This window comes from Octopus sinensis, linkage group LG1 (genome assembly GCF_006345805.1).
Source record: "Octopus sinensis linkage group LG1, ASM634580v1, whole genome shotgun sequence".
Classification (NCBI taxonomy): Eukaryota; Metazoa; Mollusca; class Cephalopoda; order Octopoda; family Octopodidae; genus Octopus; species Octopus sinensis.
The window spans coordinates 58,072,033-58,096,751 of NC_042997.1; the positions used below are offsets into that span (position 1 = coordinate 58,072,033).

Consider the following 24,719-nt stretch of genomic DNA (forward strand, 5'->3'; position numbering starts at 1 on the left):
TTTATTTATAAACAATGCAATTAACTCTTTAGCATTCATATTACTGTCAAATGTAATACCTATTTATTCACACTGTTTTCAGTTAATCATGCATTGTGTTATAGCTTTGAGATTTTAATGGTGTGATTGTTTATTCTTAGAATGACATTGTAGGGTAGATGTGAGAGGCCAGATCTGGCTGATTTAAACATAAAACAGACTGAATATTTGGGCTGCACATGGCCAGTTGAAATGCTAAGGGGTTAAATATGTTTTGAAATATTGAGTGGAATGACAAAATATTTGAAGTATTTGAAAGAAAACTTGAGTTTCTAGTATTTATCAATATTATTTATGGATAAATATCATGTTTGATAGCATATATGATGTACTTTTTCCAAAAAATGTCCCCCAAAATCATCCTGGGTCCTTTATGAAAAGTTGGGCCTATATTGCATACTTTAATGCACTAAAACCATTTTTAAAAAATATGTACTGATGAAATTAAGGTGCTTCTAATATGCCCTTAAGTCTTTTGTGCCTTCAAAGATGGTACTGTTATTTTCATTTACAATTTTGGTTATGTGATCCCAGGTAACTCTGATTGAAGATGCCTATGAGCAAACACGTTATGGCTGTGACCATCCTGTCATTTTGTAAGACATTGTGCACCCAAGACATTATCTAATATGACCTTCTTTTTTAAGTAAGTGAAATATGTTTTATGAGATTTGGCTACTATTTCTAACAGGTCAAATGACTGTGTTCAAACTTCTTAATTGACTCACATGAAATGAACATCATTATGACTGCAACTAGTTCTAACAAAAGAATGAATTCTTGTAACCATATTTTCAATATATGACCAGTATTCTTTGGTTTAATATATTAATTTTGTCACTGAGATCTATGTATTTTGTCAAAACCTCTCTTAAGCTGACTTATCACTGCTAAATAGTTATACTGTAAAAATGATGTTTGAATTTATAAATAAGGGAATATACAGACAAATTATAATTTTGTAGGGGAGCGATGTTGAACTCTAACATGCAAGTAATAATTGCATCATTCATCTTAAAAGGATAAATGACAAAATTACAATCAGCAAAGTTTGAATTTAGAAGGAAGAAGAACTAATACACAAAACAAAGTATGTAGGTTATCTCCTTTGAATTACAATAAAGATTTCTTATAGTGTCAGAGGTGTACAAAATTGTGTATAAACGCACTCAATATATCAATAAAAATATGCACAAGTAAAATGAGGCAAATCATAAGGTAAAGAGATAAACAAATGAACAACATATGAATTTCGACAAATAAAACACATGGTGAAAGAAGTGCAGAAAAATGAAATGAGACAATAACAATCAAAGAGTGTGTAGATTGAAAATAAATACGGGAAATGAAAAAAAAAAAGAGGATCTAAAGTTTTGGGTCATACTCTTAATCAAAGAAAATTAGAAAAAATAAGAAAACAGGTATGAAAAATTAGAAATATAACGTTTGTTTACATTGCAGCCTTGGTGTGTGTCTGAGAATGAGTTGGATGCTTATTGCTGCAACAATAGGCTCAGAATTAATATGTTTCACATAGCATCGGTGATAAAGTTTAATAATATTGTAACTGCATATCTATGTTGTGATTATATGTATACGTTTTTATTGTTGTTGTGTAATTCTGATATCTTGTATGGCTATACCAGTCAGTATAGTAGCTTGGTATATATAAAGTGAACACCAACACAAATGTCATCCAAGAACAGCTTCAGGAAAGTTTCAGCCCAGTATCTCTGTAAGGTCTTGTTATGATTGTATTCACAAGCTGGTTGCTAAATATGAACACCTTTAGGTTATGAGCCGCTACAAGGAAGAAAAACAGCAATGATACATACTGCACCCAACCCCACTTTAGTTGGTACAGTAGGCTTGGAGAATAACAAGGAAGAGTCAAGGAAAAAAAGTAAACTTTGGAGGGAGAGAAAAGAAATGCTGGTCTAAAGAAAAGCTACAAGTTGAATATAAAATTGATTTAGTATCATCAATGTAATGTTTGGTTTTCCATGCTGATGTATACTAGATATATTTGTAATATATCTTTCCTTTCAAGTTTTGGTACAAGGCCTGCAATCTCAAGGGGAGAGGGTAAATTGATCACACTGACACTGCCCCACCCCACCCAGTGTTTAACTGGTACTTCTTTTATAAACTCTGGAAGGATGAAAGGCAAAGTCGACCTTGGCGGAATTTGAACTCAGAACGTAGTGGCAGACGAAATGCCGATAAGCATTTCGCCTGGCGTGTTAACGTTTCTGCCAGCTCGCCGCCTAATGTGCTAATGATTCTGTCAGCTCACCACCTTATATAATGTAAATATTAATTTCAAATTTTTGTGCAGGGCCAGTGGTTTTAGGGGAAGGAGTAAGTCAATTATGTCAAATCCAGGACTCAACTGGTACATATTTTATCAACCCCAAAAGGATGAAAGGCAAAGCCAATCCTGGTGGAATTTGAACTCAGATCGTAAAGAGAGATGAAGTACCCTTAACGATTTCATCTGGCGTAATAATTCTGCCAGCTTGCTGCCTTATCTCATGTAAATATCAATAATTGTTTTCTCATTAGAAATGAGATTTAAAGTTTGAAAAATGATTATTGTATTAACAATAATTTGAAGCTATGATGTACATCAGAATAATAAACTAATAAATTTCAGCCAACATTGTAAATCAATCTTGAATTTAATTCACACACACAGTATTGGCTATCTAGATTTATTCTGTACTACATCATAGCATCAAAACCAAACACTGCTCATCTGTCAGTAATATATTCACAATAATTTATCTCAGATATTTAATTTCTTAAGCATTACTCTAGCTATCCTCTTTCAAACCTTCTTTAACCTATCCCAAACTCATATTTTCTCTTTTTGTCTTGTAACCGCATTTATCTGGGAGGGGTTAAACTGGCTCCTATTGCATTCAGTGTCATGGGTCAAAACAATCCATGCATGTCTGTCGTTGGCCAATTCTGTAGTGTGTTGAAGCCATTCCCAGTTGCAGCAATGAATGTCAAAGACTTGAGGACCAGAAATGAGCTCCATATCTGCTTTGACTGTTGTGAGCCACGTCTTCAGCTGACCACCTCTCCACTTATGCCAACCCAGGGGAGGATTTGATGCTATTGCCTTCTGGATGATTTCAATATGGGGGCACCGCAATGTATGACCAAACCACTGTAGTCTCCTTGTCAGAAGAGTTCCCTTAGGAGGTGAGAGATTGCAGTGAGCATAAAGTTGTTGGTTCAAAATGCAGTGTGAGATACACAGTCAGAGAAGATGATGAATACAGAAGCAGTCAAAGACCTCCAACTTCTGGAGATAAGCAACATGCATTGGTCAGGTCTCACAACCATAGAAAAGAACTGTTTGGACGAGCACCTGGTAAATACAGCATTTTATAGTGAGGCTGTATTATCCACAACACTACACAACTTTATGTTATCCATAACACCATGTCACTCTTCAGCCATCTAATCATTTGAAGTAGGCAGAAACTTTGTGAAAGACTGTTTTGCATAACTGTCCTTAAAGAGTTACGACCACAAATATTTTAGCTTAATACAGGGTGTCCCAAAAGTCACTGATAGGTTTCAATTTTTAATAACTTCCTTAACTTTACAAATAAATGCATGAAATTTTGATACAATATAAATGATGTAATGGAAATTAATATGCACAAGTCAAATTTTGCAACACCACTACATCACATATGAAAAATGACATTGCTTAAATGGTAGCCATTTTCAGCTTTGCAAATTGAAACCCATCAGTGACTTTTGGGACACCCTGTACATACCCAAGTTTCTAGTTGCTCATCTTGATATTATTCTATGTAAATGTTTAACCCATTAGCATTCAAATTATTGTCAAATGTAATACTTATTCATTTACATTATTTTGAATTAATCATGCTTTATCTTGAAGCTTCAAGATTATGATGATGTGATTGTTTATTTTTAGAATAACATTATAAGGTATGTGTCAGAAGCCAAATTTGACCAGTTTGAACATAAAGTAGAATATTTGGGCCAGATAAGGCCGGTTTGAATGCTAAAGGGTTAAGACATGCTATAGTTACTTAGGGGGAATATGAAACTCTATCTCATAAGTTTATAAACCAAGTCTTCCATAGTGTTGTATTTTGGTTGTTATTTTGGATAATCATCATGCTATCACCAGATCCACATTCAACATAAATTATCACCTATATAACAGAGTTTATCTTCTACTTTCATTAAGTTCTCTATCTGAGCAGTTCATAGTTTTTAATTCATAATTCATATTTCAAGTAAGAACCACACATACTCTTAGCTTTCGTAAACTATTCCCAGCATTAAAAAATTCTTGCTACACATGATAGAAAGTTACATAGCTATTCCACTCAGCTATCAATTATAATACCAAAGTGCATGTGTGTGTGTGCGCGCATGCACACACACACACACACATGAGAATGTTGAAGATGAAGAACTGAAAGAAAGTAGGACAATTTAAAAGGTAATGTCCATAGCTTAAATAGTCTTTCAAAAATACCATTTAATAAAAGAAAAATTAAGAAACTATTTGCATAAAAGCAAATAACTAAATATAATAAAAAATACACAGAGAGTAAAATGAAATTAAATAAAGATTGAAGAAATTATAGAACTCAGTACCTCTGCTGACCCAGAAGTTTTAAATACTCTAATAATAATTAGAGCCAAGGCGATGAGCTGGCAGAATCATTAGCACACCAGGTAAAATGCTTAGCGGCATTTTGTTCATCTTTATGTTCTGAATTCAAATTCTGCCACGGTTGACTTTGCCATTCATCCTTTTGGGGTTGATGTAATTAACTTTTCCCCTGCTCCCAAACTGTGCCAAAGTTTGAAACCAACATTAATCAGAGCCAATAAATATTTTAATTCTAAGGCACTCTTTACTCTGTAATGTACTTAAATATGCCCCACTATGCTATTCTGTTTTCACATCTGTCACCCTTTTTTGATCAGTAACATCTCAGATTACATCCAAATATCATTTACCTTATTGATAGATTTCTCTTCATTCAGAATATTTATTCTCTATGATTACGTTGTTATTTCACTACTTGTATCATAATAGAATCTGCTCTTTAAATTTTACTAGTTGCATACAATATTGACTCTTCACGAACTCTCCCACTGAATTTGCCTGGCTCCTCATGTGCTGAAAACCCACATCAAAGATTACATTCCAAGGATCCATGCTATCATTAGATTCACATTCAATATAAATTATTATCACTTATATAACAGAGTTTATTCTTTTACTTTTCAGTAAGTTCTCTATCTGAGCAGTTCATAGTTTTCAATTCATAATACATTAATTCAAGAAAGAACTACATATACTCTTGGCTTTCATAAACCATTCCCAGCTCTCTGTACTACTCACCCAATTCACAGACTCCAAATTCAAAATTTATCTTAGTCTTATCAATTTCAATCATTCTCTCCAGGTTCCAAATTCAAAAAGGTTGTTTATAAGCTATAACAATAGCCTTCTTCCTCAGAAATGAAAATAACATTAAGCACAGTGCTTAGATCCCTTCTAATCATTAAGGTATCAAACCTCTACAAATGTCTATTTTCAAAGTAAAATACCAGAATGTATTGACCAGCAGCCACTCAGTAACTCTGGATTTTATGACTAACATACTTCAAGTCAGCTGTAGAAATATTTTAGTGGAGAGAGAAATTATAGAAAAGGTTAAATTTTCTTTTCAGTCATATGAAGTTTGTTGACATTTATAACCAAATCTATAATTAGCCAATAAACTGACCAACTGACAAATTGCAGAGTTTACTATCTTCTGAAAGAATTACTAAAGTTGGTAGGTCAGTGATAGAACTAAATCAACAAGAACACCAATTATTTCATAATATATTCTTCGAGTCAATTTGAGTTAATGAAGCCCTGATCTTATTTTCCTTAATAATTTAAGTATTTTATATTTTGCATGCTGTAGAAAGTCATGTTTTTAATTTTTAATAAACCACACTAATTGCTTGTATCTTAGTGATGTGTGATTTGGTTATAATAAAAATTATGTATAGAGTGGTGTGGTTGTGTGGTCAGAAATTTGTTTCCTGACAACATGGCTTCTGAGTTCAATTCCAGGCGGTGACCTGAATAATAATAATAATAAGAAGAAGAAGAAGAAGAATTTCCCTAAGACAGCCATGAAGGCTGGAGGGTATATCAGCCAAAATGTTGAGTTAACAACAAACAAGATGAGTACAAATATCCATCAAATGTAAATAATACCCAGCTTACCAGTTTTTAGTCAAACTGTCCAGCCTATGCCAGCATGGAAAACAGACGTTGTTAAATGATGATGATGATGATGATGATGAAATTCAACAAAAAGGCATCCTAATCATGGAAAACTGGATGTAGTCATTTCATTCAAATTAAGGTGCATTCCAGAAGTTTTGAGACTTATTTTACTGATAGTAATTTTAGCATGTCATTACTATACATATTATTACCTGACCTGCCGACTTTTATTTTTCCAGATTGAAAGAGACAGCTGTTACAGCACTTTGAACACACTCTACTGAACAGTACTTCTCACAGCTGGCTAGCTTGCAGAATGCAGTTGAGATTGAAGACAATTTAGAAGCTTGCTATGCAATAAAGTTTTGTGTTAAACAAGGCAAAATGCTACAGACTGTTCATAGATTAACTTGTATGAGCTGAGCATGTTTTTTGCCGCAAAGAGAGATTCAAGGATAATGGAGAGGAGGTGAGAGACGATGAGAAGTGTGTGCATGTGTGTGTGTGTGGGAAAGAGGGACATCAGGACATCCTGAGAAAATTTGCAATGGTTTGGATGAAGAACACTGTGTGTCTATAAAGACAAAAAGCATAGATTTAGTGTGGCAACCGTACACAGAATTATTCATGAAGATCTGAACATGCAAAAAATTTATGCAAAGTTTGCTCCCAGAGGGCTCAGTGATCAACAGAAAGGAAGATGTGCTGGAGATGGTTGAGCTCATTACTTCCAGTCCTAGAGTACTTGAATCTCTGGTGACTTGTAACAAAAGATGAGCCTACTGTTATGATCCAGAAACCAAGAGACAGAGTGCCCAATGAAAGCATCTTGTCAGTCCTAGACCCAAGAAGGTCAGGCAAAGCAAGTCCATTGGGAAGCTGATGATGATCCCTGTTTTTAGCAGCAAGGGTTTCATCTATATCTATTGGGTTTTCTCTGATCAGATGGTCAACAAAGAATACTTTGTGGAGGTTTTGAGAGAGTTCAGAAAAGATTTTGTTGCAAAAGGCCAGAGCTCTTCCACTTGGGTTGGTGGCACCTGCACCAGGGCAATGCACCAGTCTGCAATTCCATCCTGGTAACCAACAACTTGACAGAGATAAGCATCAAAACTATCCCTCACCCTCTCTACAGTCTAGACCTTGTTCCTAAGACTTTTGGTCGTTCCCCAAGTTGAAGGAGAACCTCAGGGGCAGTTCTTTTGAAGATGAAGAAGGCTGTGTCAAGAGTCCTGGATACTTTCACTTTGGAGGACTTCCATGGGGCCTTCATGAAGTGGCTGGTGCACTACAACAAGTGCATTGAAGCCAGAGGATCCAACTTTGAAGGAGATTAGAGTTTTGTACTTCTTTGAAATTAGTAAATGTATCTCCTGAAAAAGTTTCAAAAATTCTAGAATGCACCTCAAATATATTCATTTGTCTTATATTCATTTTCCCAGGTTAGCATGGTTTAAGCAAGAACATATTACTGAGGTATTGTTTTACAGCCAGATGTCCTTCCTGTTACTAACCTATCTTACAAGTAAAGGTGTTTTCATTCCACTTGTCTTCAAAAGTAAAGAACTTGCAAATGATTATTGACAAATATCAATATTACCATCTACAGTTCAGTGCTTTTTTTATATGAATTGTCGAATGTAAATGTACAGATGCATACTTCTGCTAGCATAGAAAAATGAATGAGAAACACACAAATGAATGATTAAAAGGATACATAAATTCTTGCCGTGGGTATTTAATGTTCACTGAAATAATAAATGGCATTTTGGCCCCACGTCCAATGGTCCAAGCATAGTAAGGTTCTATCAATTTGGTGGTCACTGGAAAGAAACAGAAAATTTAGTGCACTGTTATGATAAGGTAAAATATAACAAAACTGATTTCATTTTGTATTTATTTTCTCATGATAGCATGGGTGTGATGGTTTTGAAAAATGTTGATGTTATAATACTGTTGATGTTTTAAAAATTGGTGACAGGATAAGCATCTAACTGTGTCTGAAGTCATTGTACTTGGGAACTTTATCTTTATTGCACATGGCTCCTCTTTGCTCTTGTATTCCTTTCAACCTGAGACTGGTGTCTTAAACACAAATTCATCTGTCATCCTGAAATGTCTGTACTAGTTCATATCCAAACCTAACCATATCTCAAACACATATTCTGACATACCAGACAACTGTGAACTCTTTCTGCTATTGGATATTTCTCTATCACTAAGAGTAGTATAAATCTTGTTGTCAATGAGTTAATTCTTTCTGCTGTCAGCATTATGTGAAGGCTACCACTAGATGTAATTGTTTTAACTGAAAATCCTTATGTCAATTAGTTATTTTTGTGTAATCTACAGCTGCTGGCAATAGTGTAATATGGCTTTTACATATAACTTTCTTGAACTGTTTACTATTCAGTATAGAAGTTCAAGTTTGAAACAAGATGGATGATAAAACATATATAAACACCATATATTATGAAAGAGATTGTCAATTTCTTAATTATTTGACAGGCGATAAAATTTGGTTAAAACAATTTTCAGACAAAAGCTTTTATAAAATTTATACTAGAACACATATTTAACCACAGCTCATATATTTCTCACCCTTGCACACTTGTAGATAGATGTTAAACTGATAATAATGATGATTTCAATGCTTTTCAAACAATATATTTGTGAGAATAGGAATGATGACATTAATAATGTGCTGAATGTTTATGATGATGATAACAATACCACTTTCTTTACTGCACATGTAAAAAAAAAAAACAATAAATATGAGCTATGTAAAAAAATTGCCAATGAGATATTTGACAAATAAATCAAGGTTATTATCATGTTTTGATACCTGTCCACTGACATAATGCGCCCCAGTTCAGACTACCAAACTACCAACACAACAAGTGTCCAGCTCTAATAAATTTCATTTTCCTAGTGGTTAATTGATGGTTGTAGGAGCAATTTATCTTCAAAAGTTGTTTAACATATCTCTTTTGTTTATGATTGCATCTGAACTAAGATAATTACTAGTTCTAGGAATATGGAGTTAATAATATAGGAGTTTTTTGCAGAAATATAAAACCTGGAAATGTTTAGGAAGCTAAGGAAAATGACACCTCATCTTGGTGGTCTAAAGTGAGAATGGTAATGTAAGCAGTCTCAACTAAGACCAACCATGTAGGTGGTTTAAACTAAAATTAGGCAAATAAGTGAACTAAACTGAGACTAAACTAGAACATGTCAAATAGGTTGGTTACACTGAGAAATGTAGCATTATATCAAAACAAAAAGTTTGGCTATATTAGGACAAATAGATAAATCAAAATAGATGAAATTGGTGGAGTAAACTAGTAAGTGGAGTAAAGAATGGCAGCTAAGGAAGTTAAAGTAGCACTTCTCAGGAGATTAAATAAGGATGAATAGGTGGCCAAAATTATAAAAATAAAAATAATCTAAAACAAATAGGGGAACTAAATAAAGAAAAGTGAGTGACTAAAATAGAGCAAATAGGGGAAAAGACTTGGACAAATAGGTGATTAGACTAGGACACTCGACAGGTGTTAAATGAAGCAAGATATTGTTCCTCCAGCAAATTTTTACAAAAGAATGAACATACCATTTCTTTCATGATACTTCTTCAGGATATTAGACAAATCATAAGCTGAGGCATATACACTGTCAGAATCAATTATGGATGTCTGGAAATGAATGGGAGAACAGATTGAATTATATACATTGAAAGTATGTTAGTTAATATATCTCATGAAATATTGCGTCAAGATGAATTATATAACATAGAGTTTGTTTTACAGCAATTTTGCATATCTAATCATCATCATCGTTTAATGTCCATTTTCCATGCTAGCATGGGTTGGACGGTTTGACCGGAGTCTGGGAAGCCAGGAGGCTGCACCAGGCTCCAGTCTGATCTGGCAGTGCTTCTACAGCTGGATGCCCTTCCTAACGCCAACCACTCCGTGAGTGTAGTGGGTGCTTTTTACATGCCACCGGCACAGAAGCCAGTCCAGGTGGCGCTGGCATCGGCCACGTTCGGATGGTGCTTTTTACATGCCACCGACACAGGTATCACAACCACAATTTCCATTTGATATTTATTTTGATATGATTATAAGTATAATTTCCATATTCTTTGCTTGGTTATTATCATTTAAGCAAAATTGGTAAAATGTTGGATAAAATCTCATATACTATTGCATTAAGTCCCAGAGCCAAAAATTGGATCCAGTGAAGTACTGAGATCAATTAAATCAACCATATTCCTCCCACTAAATCTGAAGTCTTGAACATATACTAGAAATGATCACCTCCTTTTGTTCTTGTTAACATCATTAGAACCAACAATACAATTATCATTGTCCTCATATACCAGCAGCACAATAATACTCATTACTCATTATTATGTCTATATCATTGCCGATGTAATATTCCTCTTTCTCCTCTTCCCTCCATTGGTACCACCACAACCACCATACTCACAACTGTAGTTAACATTACCAATCATTAGTCTGCAGTTGATGACTTATGACTGACTGACATTGGAAAGCAAATTCACATGAACATAATTCCAAACAAAAAAGAATTGATTACAAACCCCTAAAAGTCAAGAGATCAACTTCTGCTAACGGCAATTTATTGTGCCAATTTGGCAAACTGTTCCACCTAAATTGTATCCTTAGGCAATTACTACAACTAAATGAAATTCTTGATAAGAATTAATAAGATAGGATCCCCACATACTTAAATAATTACTTTCTCAATCCTAAATTTAAAGACAATTGTTTTAAGACTTAACTATAGTTTGTGCTTTCAAATATTGCTACCATTATCGCTTTGTATTCTTGGATACAGCACATTATCATTTTACATCATTTTACCATATTTGCATGGGTTGTGCAAGTCTTCGTATGTACAGCACATCACACTAGTTGGTGAGATCCTGCATCAGATCTCATCTTCATCCTCTCCTGAGATCAGCTTTCACCATTTCTTCCTATGCCTTTCTTGGTCTTCCTCTTCCACAAGCTCCAATTGGTTTTAGAAACTTCTTTCTCATTAAATAATTAATATTAAGAAAGGGGGTATAAAACCAAAGTCTTTCTACTGTAGAAATATTGGGTTCTGCAAAGCCATCCAACCAATGTAAAGGTGAAAAATAATCATCATAATTTTTTTTTGTTTAATCTTTTGTTTACTTATTAACATATTTTTACAGGAATAGGAAGGAGTAACAAGTTGTACACCCCAGATTAAACGGTGTGTGCAGCCATGCTTTGTGAACATAACTGCAAAGACATTGCCATGGAGAGTAACCAGCAATACTCACTGCAACAACTACTCCATCTTGCAGGGATCATTTCTCAGAGGGGCTGTAGTTATCCTGATTTGTGGAGAAATCAACAGTGCAGGATCCAAGAGCACCTGATGGTGACTAGCACAAACATACTAGATAGTCTAGATAGTGACTAGCACAAACAAACAATGGCTGGTTAGGCTCCTGTATTTGTTTATCTTCCTCTCCTCTGCATTACGAGTTGCAGCATTTTGCAGTTTGTCTCCCTCATATAAGAAGTTTACAGCATCGAAATGCTTACTATCCTTGCAGTCAAGACCTACTGGCTTCAGTTGTGACATGAAGCCAGCTGTGTGGAAGCCCCTTCTAATTATACCATTCAGGGTGGCATGTCAGGAGAACCCGCCTGCACTATGGCTGCAAAATAATTGATGTAGGCTGAATTCATTGACTACAGTTCCATAATGGCATTTGTGTGGCTCACACACAGACCAAGGTGCTGAGCCACCTTGATACGAGTGGACTCATCATCAAGATGGTTAATGAAGAAGGGATTGTATTGAGCTATGCACCACTGTTTGACTGTGAAGCAGAATGGAGATGGGCAAGACAGCACTGGTCTAAGGATGTCTCATTCTGCCTGAAGATAGATTTTGATTTGATGTCATTGCAGTTACATTAGACACCTGTATTCTGGGGGATGGCAAGACCTTCAATGGTCAAATTGGCCAGAGCTGTCTATTCCAGTTCCTGGGTCACATTGAGTTCAGTCATCCTGTCGGGTGTTTTGTTGATGAGGATGTGGCTGGAGGAGATTGAGGAAAAGATCATCTACCAGAGCCAAGTCAATAGGGGAATTGAAGCCAAGGCCACTGAACTTAACAGGTAGTTTAGCCTGTTGCTAGCTGGTGCTGTCAAAACTGACATTGCAGATCAGTTCAGCACAACAACTGATGGTGGCATTGAGTTGCCTGAGGCAATCTGTGAGAGGATGACATGGCATGCTACATAGTGAGAAAAGGAGCTTAGGCAGAGCAAAACAATTCCTCAAAAGGAACAGCGTGGGGTGGTGGTGTCAATGAGAGGCAATCTCTCAGACATCCTAGACAAGTCTGCAAGCTTAGTCTCCAGGGACTTTGTTATGGCTTTCAGGAGGATTGAGAAGCCAAGAATGCAGATGGCATCTCCTGGAGTCAGATGAGCCCCTGTCAAGATGGGTTGGATGCTGAATATGGTGTCCTAGAAATCAACCTCATCACAGTTCAAGTTTATCACCTCTGACTTGGGCAGGTTGATCTCAAATCTAAGAAGCTTTAGGGCTGGGATGACCTGCTGAAAGTCCCCAACTACAGACACAGCTGAGCCAGCCAGGGTCACGTCATCCAGGTACCAGACACTGAAGGGTCAGTGGACTGGTTGGGCAACATCACTGACAACCAACACAAAAAGGAGTGGACCATGAAGGTCATCTTGCTGGACACCTGTGGAAAAAGGAACCCTGTTGTCAGCAGCCATGAGTGTGCTGGATGTTCCAGTCTTGCAAGCTGTTGGTAGCAAGTACCTGGTCTATAGATGACGCTAGTGCTTCAGTCACAAAAGTATGGGCAGCTTTGGGGATTCTGATGATGATTCTCTGCCACTGTGTAAAGCCGGAGATTGACACCAAGACTCATCTTGGCTGAGTGGGGTCTGCTCATAGTATTGAGAAGTATATTCTCCTCTGGAGGTTAGGCAGCTTGGGCAGTGCCACCAATGCAGAGATTCCAAGGTGCATCGGGTGAGTTTGACACAAGAGAGGTGGAAGAAATTGTTACAACAGTTACAGCATTTTCTTCCCTATACACACACACATAATATATATATATATATTGCTGACTGGCCCCTGTGCCAGTGGCACATAAAAGCACCCACTACACTCTCGGAGTGGTTGGCGTTAGGAAGGGCATCCAGCTGTAGAAACTCTGCCAGATCAAGATTGGAACCTGGTGCAGTCATCTGGTTCGTCAGCCCTCAGTGAAATTGTCCAACCCATGCTAGCATGGAAAGCGGACGTTAAACGACAACGACGACGATGATGATGATGCTTGTTAAGCATCTTTACGCTTCGTACAAATTTATAATTCATAGCTATTTAATGCTATTGTGCCTGCAATCCACCTCTGTCACTGCTGGTGTGATACCATCAATTTAAAAATTTATCCACAGATGATATGAACAGTAGTGACATCTGAATACAAATCTCAGTGTTTGAATGCCTTGCTTATATATATATATATATATATATCATCATCATCATCATCATCATTTAACGTCTGCTTTCCATGCTAGCATGGGTTGGACGGTTCAACTGGGGTCTGGGGAGCCCGAAGGCTGCACCAGGCCAGTCAGATCTGGCAGTGTTTCTACAGCTGGATGCCCTTCCTAACGCCAACCACTCCGAGAGTGTAGTGGGTGATTTTATGTGCCACCGACACAGGTGCCAGACGAGGCTGGCGAATGGCGACGCTCGGATGGTATTTTTTATGTGCCACCAACACAGGTGCCAGACGAGGCTGGCAGACGGCCACGCTCGGATGGTGTTTTTATGTGCCACCGACACAGGTGCCAGATGAGGCTGGCGAATGGCCACGATCGGATACAGCACGGAGGCCAGTCGATGCGGTACTGGCTACGGCCACGTTCGGATGGTTTTCTTGTGTGCCACCGGCACTGGTACCACAAAGATACAAATTCCATTGATGTTCATCTATTTTGATTTGTTTTGATTTGATTTGATTTGATTTGAAACATACACTTATGCCTATACATACATATATATATGTTTAAAAACCGTTCATTTAATTTGGTTTGAGGGTAGTGATCCTAGGATATATATATATATATATATATATATATAAGTACAATAAATATATTATGTGTTATGTATATGAATTAAAATTTAAAAAAATTTCATTAAATATCTTAAAATGGAAATGAAATTACAGAAAGATACAGGAATGTAAAATAAATGTCAATCCTCTTATTTGTCTGTCTCTCAGCCAACATGATTAATAAGAAGCAAAATGGCTTTTAGAAGGAAAAGAAAAAAATAATGAAACAAAAGGCTGTCCAAGGAAAAGCTTAAAGTCTAATAAATTCACAGAAAAATTACTCTGTTAAAAAAAAAAAACAGAAAAAAAAAACTCATCAAAAAGACAAACTCGCTTTTATTGTGTTTATTTTCTTTTTTGTAAGAAAGGACATTCAGTCTACAAGAGGTGAATTTCTAGCTAAAAGGTATTAGTGACACAAAATGTTTGGAAATTCCTCACTGAAGAAAATTCTTCTAAGATATATGATAAATAGGGCAGCGTTGCCTTGTTAAAAATTACAGCATAATGTTTGTTGTTTTGATTCTGAAGTGGATTTAATGTGTGAGTGTAGATCAGACAGGACCTTTTGCTAGAAACAACAGTCCAAATTAATGCTGTCACAAATATGAAACCAATGTTAAAGCTCTAACAATGAGTATTGGTATGAATTACCAAACTTAACTGTGTGATAATATTTTTAAAGGTCATGGAGTTTTAGTTGCATTAACAGTTGTTGCTATTTTTGTTAAGCATCAGGCTGACTCTTACTGAGAAGACATGTTAGAGGTATTTCATCTGAGGCCATCACTTTTCCTCATTTTTTTAATATTAAGTATTACAATTTCTGAAGTATAAATATTCTGTTTTTTTCTAGTGGTTGTTCACAAAAGGAAAAAATGTTGCAAGCATTGGGAAAATGCATGAACGTTGCTATTGCTCTATTTTGTTGAGCATGGCTTTCTTCTTGCTGTGCTTGGAAACAATCCACATAAGTAGTCAGTAAATAACTATTACAGACTTACCAATCACCACAATCTTCCAATAACCTTATCTTTAACATGTTAAAAGTGTTATACACAAATGTTCACTTGTCATACACTCAAGCTGGGTTATCAATAGTGGTCCATATAACAAACATTCTCTTAGATACAGATTCAGTGATGTTTAGCAAATGAAACATTAACCTCTCTCCTCAAAAGAGGATATCATTTCAGCTTTCCATAATGGAAAAATAGCAGTTACAATCACCATCACCATCGTTTAGCATCTATTATCCATGCTGGCATGGGGTGGATGGTTTGACAGGAGCAGGCCAGTTGGAGAGTTGTCCAGATTCCAGTTATTTGTTGTGGCAAGGTTTCTATGGTTGGATGCCCTTCCTAACACTAACTATTCTACAGAGTGTGTTGGGTGCATTTTACATGCCATCATTACAATAGTAAACAAAATAAAACAAATATTAAAAGAAGAGGGTGATTTATCTGTAGTAGAAAGGAGAACAATTACATCATTAAACTTACATTAAACCGTATATTATTGCCTTTATAGTGAAGTGGTATTCTCTGTACAGTTTCCAATGTACCATACACATTTATTTTGGCACCTGGTATTACAGATGAATGATGAATATATGCCATAGAATTCATAGTTATTGAACCGTGCTTCTGCAAAAAGAAAGACAATAAGGAATTTAAATGTCATGTTATATAACCTGTTAGGAACATTACTAAATTGATTACTACAGTAACTTGCTATTGCTATTTATTAAGTCCTTAATAGGATTTTGAGCTTAGCACAGCAAAGCAACAAAATACTTGAGAATTAAAGTGTTTTCATGGCATTACAACTGACAGTTAAGCACATGGAGGGTTGTATGTCTTTGCCAGTGCGAAGATATGAACCCTCAATACCTTAGTTGATAGACTGGTATGCTATTGAATTGAGTGCGTGCAATACAGTCAATATTTTAAAACAAAAAGTCTGTTCATGGGTAAAAGGCTGGCGATTTGTATCTAGTGGGTTTGTTACTGAAAGCCAGTGTCTTGAGATTCATGCTGAGTGTTGATAGCTAGTAGAGTGGTAATCTATACTTGGTGGAAGCACATAAGTCATTGATAGCTACTGAACTGATTGTTGATAGCTAGTGTATTGGGAGTTTGAAACAAATGATATATTTGTTGACAGATTGTAAGGTACTAAAATTCTCCTGAAATTAAATACAGAGAAAAATACTTCATAATAAATATTACCTTTCACGAGTGCCTTGAATATTGTTTTCAAGTCTTACTAAAAAACTAAATACATTTAACCCTTCAGGATTCAGATTACTCTTTTAAATGTAATGCTTATTTATTGTTTTGAATTAATCATGTATTATCTCATAGCTTTGAGATTTTGATGAGGTGACTGTCTATTTTTAAAACGACATTGTAGGGTATGTGTGAAAAGCCAAATCTGGCCAGTTTGAATATTAGAGTTGGATATAGCCAGTTTAAATACTAATGGGTTAATGCTGCCCTACTTTCTTACTGCTAAATGAGGTAAAACAGAGAATTTCTTGCCACTGTGGAAACCATGCCATTTCAAAAAGACTTGCCAACCCCACAAAATCTTCTTATAACCCTATCTCTAACATGTTAAAAGGTGTGATACACAAAATGTTCACTTGTCATACATTCATGCTGATTTCCAAAGAGTAGTCCATATAACAAAAACATTTTACATACATTATCCTGTTTCTGTTACAGGTTATCAATTGAAGGAGGTCGTTGAGTGTGAATCAATAGAGTTAAAACTGTTTCTAATTTCAATGATATGAAATATTTAATACTGAACTTACATGCAATTCATAATGGAAAAACAGTAACATTTCAATGGCAACGACATTTTCTGAATCATATAGTGGCACTTCAAGGGTAAGCTGTAAGTTATCCAATTTCCCATCACCATTTATGTCTTCTTCCACTGACTGCAATATTTACAATGAATCTTTTTAAAAATAAGCTCTTTGCAATATCCAAATAAACAACTACATAAATAAAAACAAAATTTAGTTCAGTTTTATATTTAAGAGACGAGGAATTATGTACATTATTTACATTTGACGGATATTTGTCCTCATCTTGTTTGTTATTAACACAATGTTTTGGCTGATATACCCTCCAGCCTTCATTAGGTATCTTGGGGAAATTTTGAACATGGGTTCTCATTCTTAAGGTGGTGGTGGTGGTGGTGGTGTTGTTGTTGTTCTTCTTCTTCTTATTATTATTATTATTATTATTTTATTATTATTATTATTATTATTATTATTATTATTATTATTATTATTATTCAAGTCACTGCTTGGAATCTAACTTGGAATCTTGGGTTTAGTAGCCTGTGCTTTTAACCACTAAACCATATGCCCGTGGGCAATTATGGAGTGAATTTTAGGGCTTATAAATCTAATATTTTCCTATCCTTCCTTAATACAGGTTCCCATATGCTACTCATATCTGCTTAGGAGGTTGTTGTGTCCTAGCATATGTGCTGCTTCTTTTAGTTTTTGTATTTTCCAGTGGTGTTCTCTGTTTATTATTTTAACTTCATCCCACAAGGGGAGATGGTCTCCATTTTTCCATACATGATCAGCTATACCTGATTTATCAATATCTTCTCATGTCACAGCTTTGTGATGTTTGTCTACCCTTATTTTGAGGGGATGGCATGTTTCACCTTTGTATAAGCTACCACAGCTGCATGAGATGGAGTACATGCAGTCTTTGATAGCTATTGATAAATTGGGTATAGCTGATCATGTATGGAAAATGGAGACTATCTCCACCTGTGGAATGAAGTTAAAATAATAGACAGAGAACACCACTGGAAAATACGAAAACTAAAAGAAGCAGCACATATGCTCAGACACAACAACCTCCTAAGCAGACTGTGTGCAGATATGAACAGCATATGGGAACCGGTATTAAGGAAGGATAAAAGAATATTAGATTTATATGCCCTGGAATTCACTCCATAATTGCCCATGGGCATATGGCGTTAAGAGTGTGGGCTACTAACCCCAAGATTCTGAGTCCAATTCTAAGCAGTGACCTGAATAATGATAATAACATCGAAAAATACCTTAGGAATGAGAACCCAGGTTCGAAATTTCCCCAAAACACCTGATGAAGGCTGGAGGGTATATCAGCTGAAATGTTGTGTTAACGACAAACAAGATGAGGACAAATACCCATCAAATATAAATAATGTATAAAATTTAGGTCACCTCTTTTGTTCAAGAATTAGAATCTTTACAATTCTTAGTTATAGTTCTTACAATTTTTGTACACAGTATTTTGAATCTTCTATAGCATCCTATTTTGGAATTTCATATCCTCAACATAGCTACAAATGTGTTGGAGAGTTTGAGCTTCCTGTTTCAGAGCTTTGGACTATTCTACCCCTTTTGTTTACTAAACTTTAAAAAGTTCAGCTGTTGCTGGCATCACCACCATTGCCATTTCTAAACCAAAACCAACATACTAACACTCAAACCTGATGAAGAAGCCAATATATAATCTCTCAACCTGTCACAAATAGCCAAATTCCCTCTAAATTAATCCTTGTCTTCCAGGAAGAATACACTGGAATACATGTAGTTCTAGATAGACAAAATGACGGCATGGTCATAGCTGGAATGCCTTTTTTATCACTTAGTTTAAAGTAAAACAGGCAATTTAAGAATGATGAGAGAAAAAGAGGAATTTATCCTTAAATCAAGAGGTCTGGTTTAAATACTTGGTTGCATTTAGTAGAATGAACCCTACTTTGGTTCTCAAGGACCAGGTGCTGGTTTTAAACTGGGTAACAGGTTAAACCTATTATCCAAGAACTCAGAATACAAAGAGCTGAAACAGATACTACAAGGTATCTTGTTCAACATGCTATGAATTTTCCCAATCCACTGCCTTGGACTGGTATTTTATTTTATTAACTCTGAAAGGAAGAAAGATACACTGAATACTGCTGAATCAAGGTTTTAAACCAGTGGTTTGCAACTGGATTCCATATGACCTTTGGGGGTCTATACAAGATTTCATTGTTAAAAATTATGTGCAATAAATTGGTTATACTTTTACAGTACATGAAATATTTCAGCCATTTCTTTTTGTACAATGCCTAATAATATATAATTATAAAAAAATAATAGGATTTTAAAAACATTGCATGGCTATGAGGGTCCACCCAAGTAAAATATGGATAAAAGGGGCCCATAGGTAAAAATAGCTGAGAACCATTGTTCTAAACAACATTTATTTTACAATGGTTGGAAATATTCTGATGTGTAGATACATCCCTGCTTTGTCAGCCTAGAGAAACAAATAGTAAAGTAATGATGATGATTATAATGGCAAAAGCTGGATTAATATACAGCATGGGCCAAAAGTCATGCACAAAATATGTTCAATACATTCCAGAATTGTTAAAAGGCATGCTTCTATTTTTCTAAAATTGAATAAAATAAATAAAATGATGATGACTACACACCTACTTGTACATGATAAACTAAATGAACAACAACAACAACATAATAATAATAATAATAATAATAATAATAATAATAATAATAATAATAATAATAAAAAATAAAACATCAAATGTTTTGGTGTGTGGCTTCTGACTCTCCCTGTACTATAGCACTTAAAAAATACTGCAGCAAAATAAAAACAACAAAACAAAGTAAAATAATAGAAGTTGAATAAATCTACTCCTCCGTTCATATATATATCAGAACCAATTGTATCATAGGCTGAGGGAAACCTGCTGCTGGTAATCATGTAATCCAGTACCACTTGCTCCAAGACAAGTAGTTGGTGATTAAACTGGACTCCTACTAGGCCTGCCCAGTAAGTAGGGAGTGTGGAACTTTAGCAGAATAAAAACAAAACCTGTTAAAAGTAATGAACTCCTTGAGAGCCAATGACACCCCTTTCTTGAGGAGGAAATGGGTGCTACCAGGTTTACCAAGCCCAATGAGAATGGAAGTGACAACTTCTATACTGGGTTGATTGAAAGCCCAGGAGTGAAGAAGATTGGTAAAAAAAAAATTTAGGTACCATAATAACAGAAATGCTATGTGAATGATTTTAGTTTTCATCAATATGAGTTGACTTACTTTTATCAGTGGAATCCTTAGGGAATTTTGTTGTAATTTGTTGTAATTTTCAAAAGTACTGTATGTGACATATGACTGAGTGCTACCAGTAGTATATAAAAGAAAAAGCAGTTCCTTTTTGAATACAATTTTTGGTTGATCTCTGAAACGAGCATCACTAATCCAAATACCTGAGAAAAATACAGAATAAAAACAAAATAAATGCTCAAAATAGCTCATTTAACGAATGTACTGTCTTTAAACAAAGTGTCCTATGTGTTTTTTGGTGCCTATAATAATTTGATATGATTATTGTGATTTATAAAGAAGAAACAGCATAGTATCTACAGAAGCAGATGTTAAGCTATGTATTAGAAAAGTTTGGACAGCACTTAAAAGTCTCAGCACAAAAATGGAAATCTAAGCTCTCAGACAATCTGAAAAGGAACATCTGCACAGTACTTTAAACTGTATTACTTTATAGTTCTTTCAGTTAGACACTAATCAAAAAGCATGAAATTATGCAGGCTTTGTCTCATTTTGAATGTGTCTTTGAAGGATTACCCAAGCAGAAAAAGATCATATAATAAGCTGCCAGATGTATCAGACACCATTAGAGAAAGAAGGGTCTGCTGGTTAGTGACACTTTGTTTTTGACACCTCAGAACAGTTGCCATGTGAAGGCATACATTGATTAGTGATGTCACAAAGTGGAACTATCACATACTATGGAAAATAGAGATGGATGATCAGGGTCATGCAAATCTGAGGAAGCTTGAATTGATGATGACAATAAGTTTGGGTAGTTGTGGGACAATAATAAAGGGGGGGGGAGGGGAGAAAGAAATAGAGTAGAAGAATGTGTGGTTGATCCAAATACCTGAGACATTTTGAGTGTCTTCTGGTAAAGTAAATCAATCTATGCAACTATTAATTATTAAATATATAGGGCATAACTTATACACGATAATATAGGAGCAGCAGCAGTACAAGAAGTAACACTTACTGAGTTTCTTCTCATAATTGCAATCAAAATTCACTGAAGTAGCTCTGTCAGGGCTTATCCAGCACTTCTGACAACTTCAAACCAAATTCTGAAATAAACCAACCATGTAGCGGCTCTACAGCAAGAAACCTGTTCTACTCTGACCCTTTTCTCTCATTTTTACTCCCTTTTACTTCTCATCTTCTCAGGGTTTGTAGTCTTTTAAGTTACATGGTCAATTCACTAGTGTTGGTGGTATGAAAAAAAGCACCCAGTAGTACACACTGTAAAGTGGTTGGCATCCAGTCATAGAAACTATGCCTAAGCAGACACTGGAATATGATACAATTCTTGGGCTCATTGGGTTCTGTGAAACCATCCAACCCATGCCAGCATGGAACATGGACATTAAATGATGATGATGATAATGATAATAATGACAATGGAAGGTTCACAACTTCTGCTTGTTTCAAACACTACCACTTGAAGTATATGTCTAAGCAGATTTTCCAGATTTCACTTCTTTGGCATGCAAAACCATGAAATGTATAATAAACCATGTGAGATCAAGCAAATGTTTACACCTGTTGTCCTAAATAAGACACTTTCCTTGTCTCCAAAGGAATCATATAATTCCACTAACTATAGAATACTGGGAACCTCAAGTCTTAAGAGTTTGTGTTTTCTAATGCTACGAACCGCTGCATACCTTGGAAACCTAATATTTTGCAAGACAATAGATATGCATGTTTACCTTGAGAGTTCCACACTTGCATGATACTGAATCGCTTATTATGATGCCTAACAGGATTGTAATTAGATATACTGAATTGTTCAAAAGAGTTTTGATCTATGATTTTGACCCTGGAGATCTGCTCGAAAGTATTTTAAGATGATGTGGTGTGGTAGGTGGAAGATTTAGTGGCTATTTCTAGTAAATCAAGTGATAGTGTAGAGCTCTCTCCTTAGTTTGTAATGAAGTAAACTACAGAAAATTTTCGAAACACTAAACTGGCGATCCTATTCATTACCGTTTTTATATATAAGGTTAATCGCCAGTAAAATTTATGACGTAGGGGATCGGTTAGAGTTAAGTAAGAGTCTAGGGCGAGGGGCTAAGTAGCAGGCTAGTCCAAGGTTGGAAAGCTATACTTATATTGAAATATTTTGTACATGCACTAAAAATACGGGGCTGCACAAAATTTCTGTTTGTTTTATGATGTTTGGGATACCTGTTTTTAGGGGATGTTTTAAGAAATAATCCGTATGTAAATATAGTACTAAAGTTTCAATTGGGTATGGCAATTAGTATACCATCAAAAAATTTAACTCGGAAGTTTTCATCTTTTACGAGAAATGATAATTTATTTTTTAATCAATCTTAATACTCGAAATTTATAGGAGAGAGAAAGGGAGCAGGAAATTGTGTCGTTGTCAATGAGATGTACAATAAACAAAATTGAGTAGCAGACGCAATCATATAACTTGTTATATATTTAAATTTAATAAACTCAATAATTTGGCGACAAAAGCTTACCATCATTAAGGTAAATTACTACAAGAGGTAGTATGTATGTTAAAAGAGTAATGAAAACCTGTAGAGCTGTAGCTTTGGAGAAAATGTGACTTCGATATCGGCGTAATTCAGCATGAGAAAAGATTTCAAAGACCGCCATGTTCAAACTAAAGTTGCATCGGAAATGTAACTGCGGTAACCATAGTAAGGATATTTCGTCACTTCCGGGTTCTGAAATCCCACCCTAAAGCTGTATGTTTATGTTTACGGAATAAATACATTTATAGTGATGGAAATTGTTAGGAACTAAGGGTACGCTAAGGTTCAAGTGGTTGAAGTTGAGGTGTTGGGGGCTAGACACTATAAGTCTCCCGCTGTCCGTGGGTTGATAAATAGGAGTACACCATAATCGTGCGTTGTACCTTTCCCAATCAATCTACATTTAGTTATTTTTTAATCTTCTTTGTACTGAGTATAACTACATAAATGTTCCCCTACTGATTTTGTTTCCTCATAACTTTAAGAAAATGGGCGCTTTTTGATGAAATTTTCTACAAATATTTTCAAATGATGTAGATTACAGTTATATCGGAACTTAATATAGTAAAAAAAAATATTTCTTTTTTTTAAATGGTGGGCGCTAACACATCATTAACTTTTTCAAAATTTTAGTCTCATTTTGTAGATACGTATGTGCGCACTCTTCACTTTTTTCTCATTTTTTTTTCTAAAAATTCCTATATGATCGTAATTTACATAATCTGAAAGGTATTTTTTGAATATTTCACCAAAAAGTATCCATTTTCCTCAAAGTTATGCCATAGAATTAATGAAATAGCTAGTCTCTAAAGCAGTAAAAAAACGTACTTAAAGCAGATAGTTACGAGATCTTACATTATGAAATGTAAATCGACCCAGGACTTTAAAAAAAATCTAATACTTATTCTAAGTTACAGGGACGTAAACAAACCAACACCGGTTGTCAGGCGGTGGTGGGACACGTCCATACATACAACAGGCTTCTTTCTGTTTACCAAACTCACTCACAAGTCGGCCGGGGCTATAGTAGTAGACATTCGCTCAAGGCGCTGCACAGAGGGACTGAATCTAGGATCATATGGTTAGGAAGTAAGCGTCTCAATCACACAGCCACGCCTACAATTACTATACCTTTAGTAATTTACTCTCGCATGATTGGAGAATTAGATCTCTGCAGACCATCTTAGAGCAGTTTGGCACTACTTCTTTGAAAATAAGTTGTATTCAAGTCAATAAGTGAGCCGCTATCAGGTTAATCGATCTGCTGGAAATAGCAACCAAATCTTACCCCAAATCACAACGGTTGAAACGTCTTTGATCAACTTTGATTGGGGCTAAACAACACTGTCAAACTGTTTTATAATAAGCACAATTCTTCATCTGGAACTTTGGCTGATTCTAAATTCTATGTCGAATAGCTAATCCTAGTGTGGGCATACACATATAAGAAAGTGAGGCATCCATATACAAATGTGGCCCTCTGCCAGCTTTATTTCTTCATAACTTTCAGAAAAATGGATATTTTCTAATTAAATTTCCTACAAAC

The 24,719-nt window shown here is 35.5% G+C and overlaps 1 protein-coding gene across 1 annotated transcript; it reads right to left on the bottom strand.

The window, feature by feature from the left end:
* Positions 1-1,113: 1,113 nt before the first annotated feature.
* LOC115216717 (transmembrane protein 231) lies at positions 1,114-23,668 on the bottom strand. Its single transcript, XM_029786258.2, has 7 exons — positions 23,156-23,668; positions 20,655-20,824; positions 17,340-17,468; positions 16,021-16,164; positions 9,954-10,035; positions 8,058-8,163; positions 1,114-1,919 (listed from the first exon to the last, which is right to left on the bottom strand). The coding sequence occupies exons 1-7, from the start codon at positions 23,292-23,294 to the stop codon at positions 1,748-1,750; spliced, it is 942 nt and encodes a 313-aa protein (XP_029642118.1). The 5' UTR covers positions 23,295-23,668; the 3' UTR covers positions 1,114-1,747.
* Positions 23,669-24,719: the final 1,051 nt, after the last annotated feature.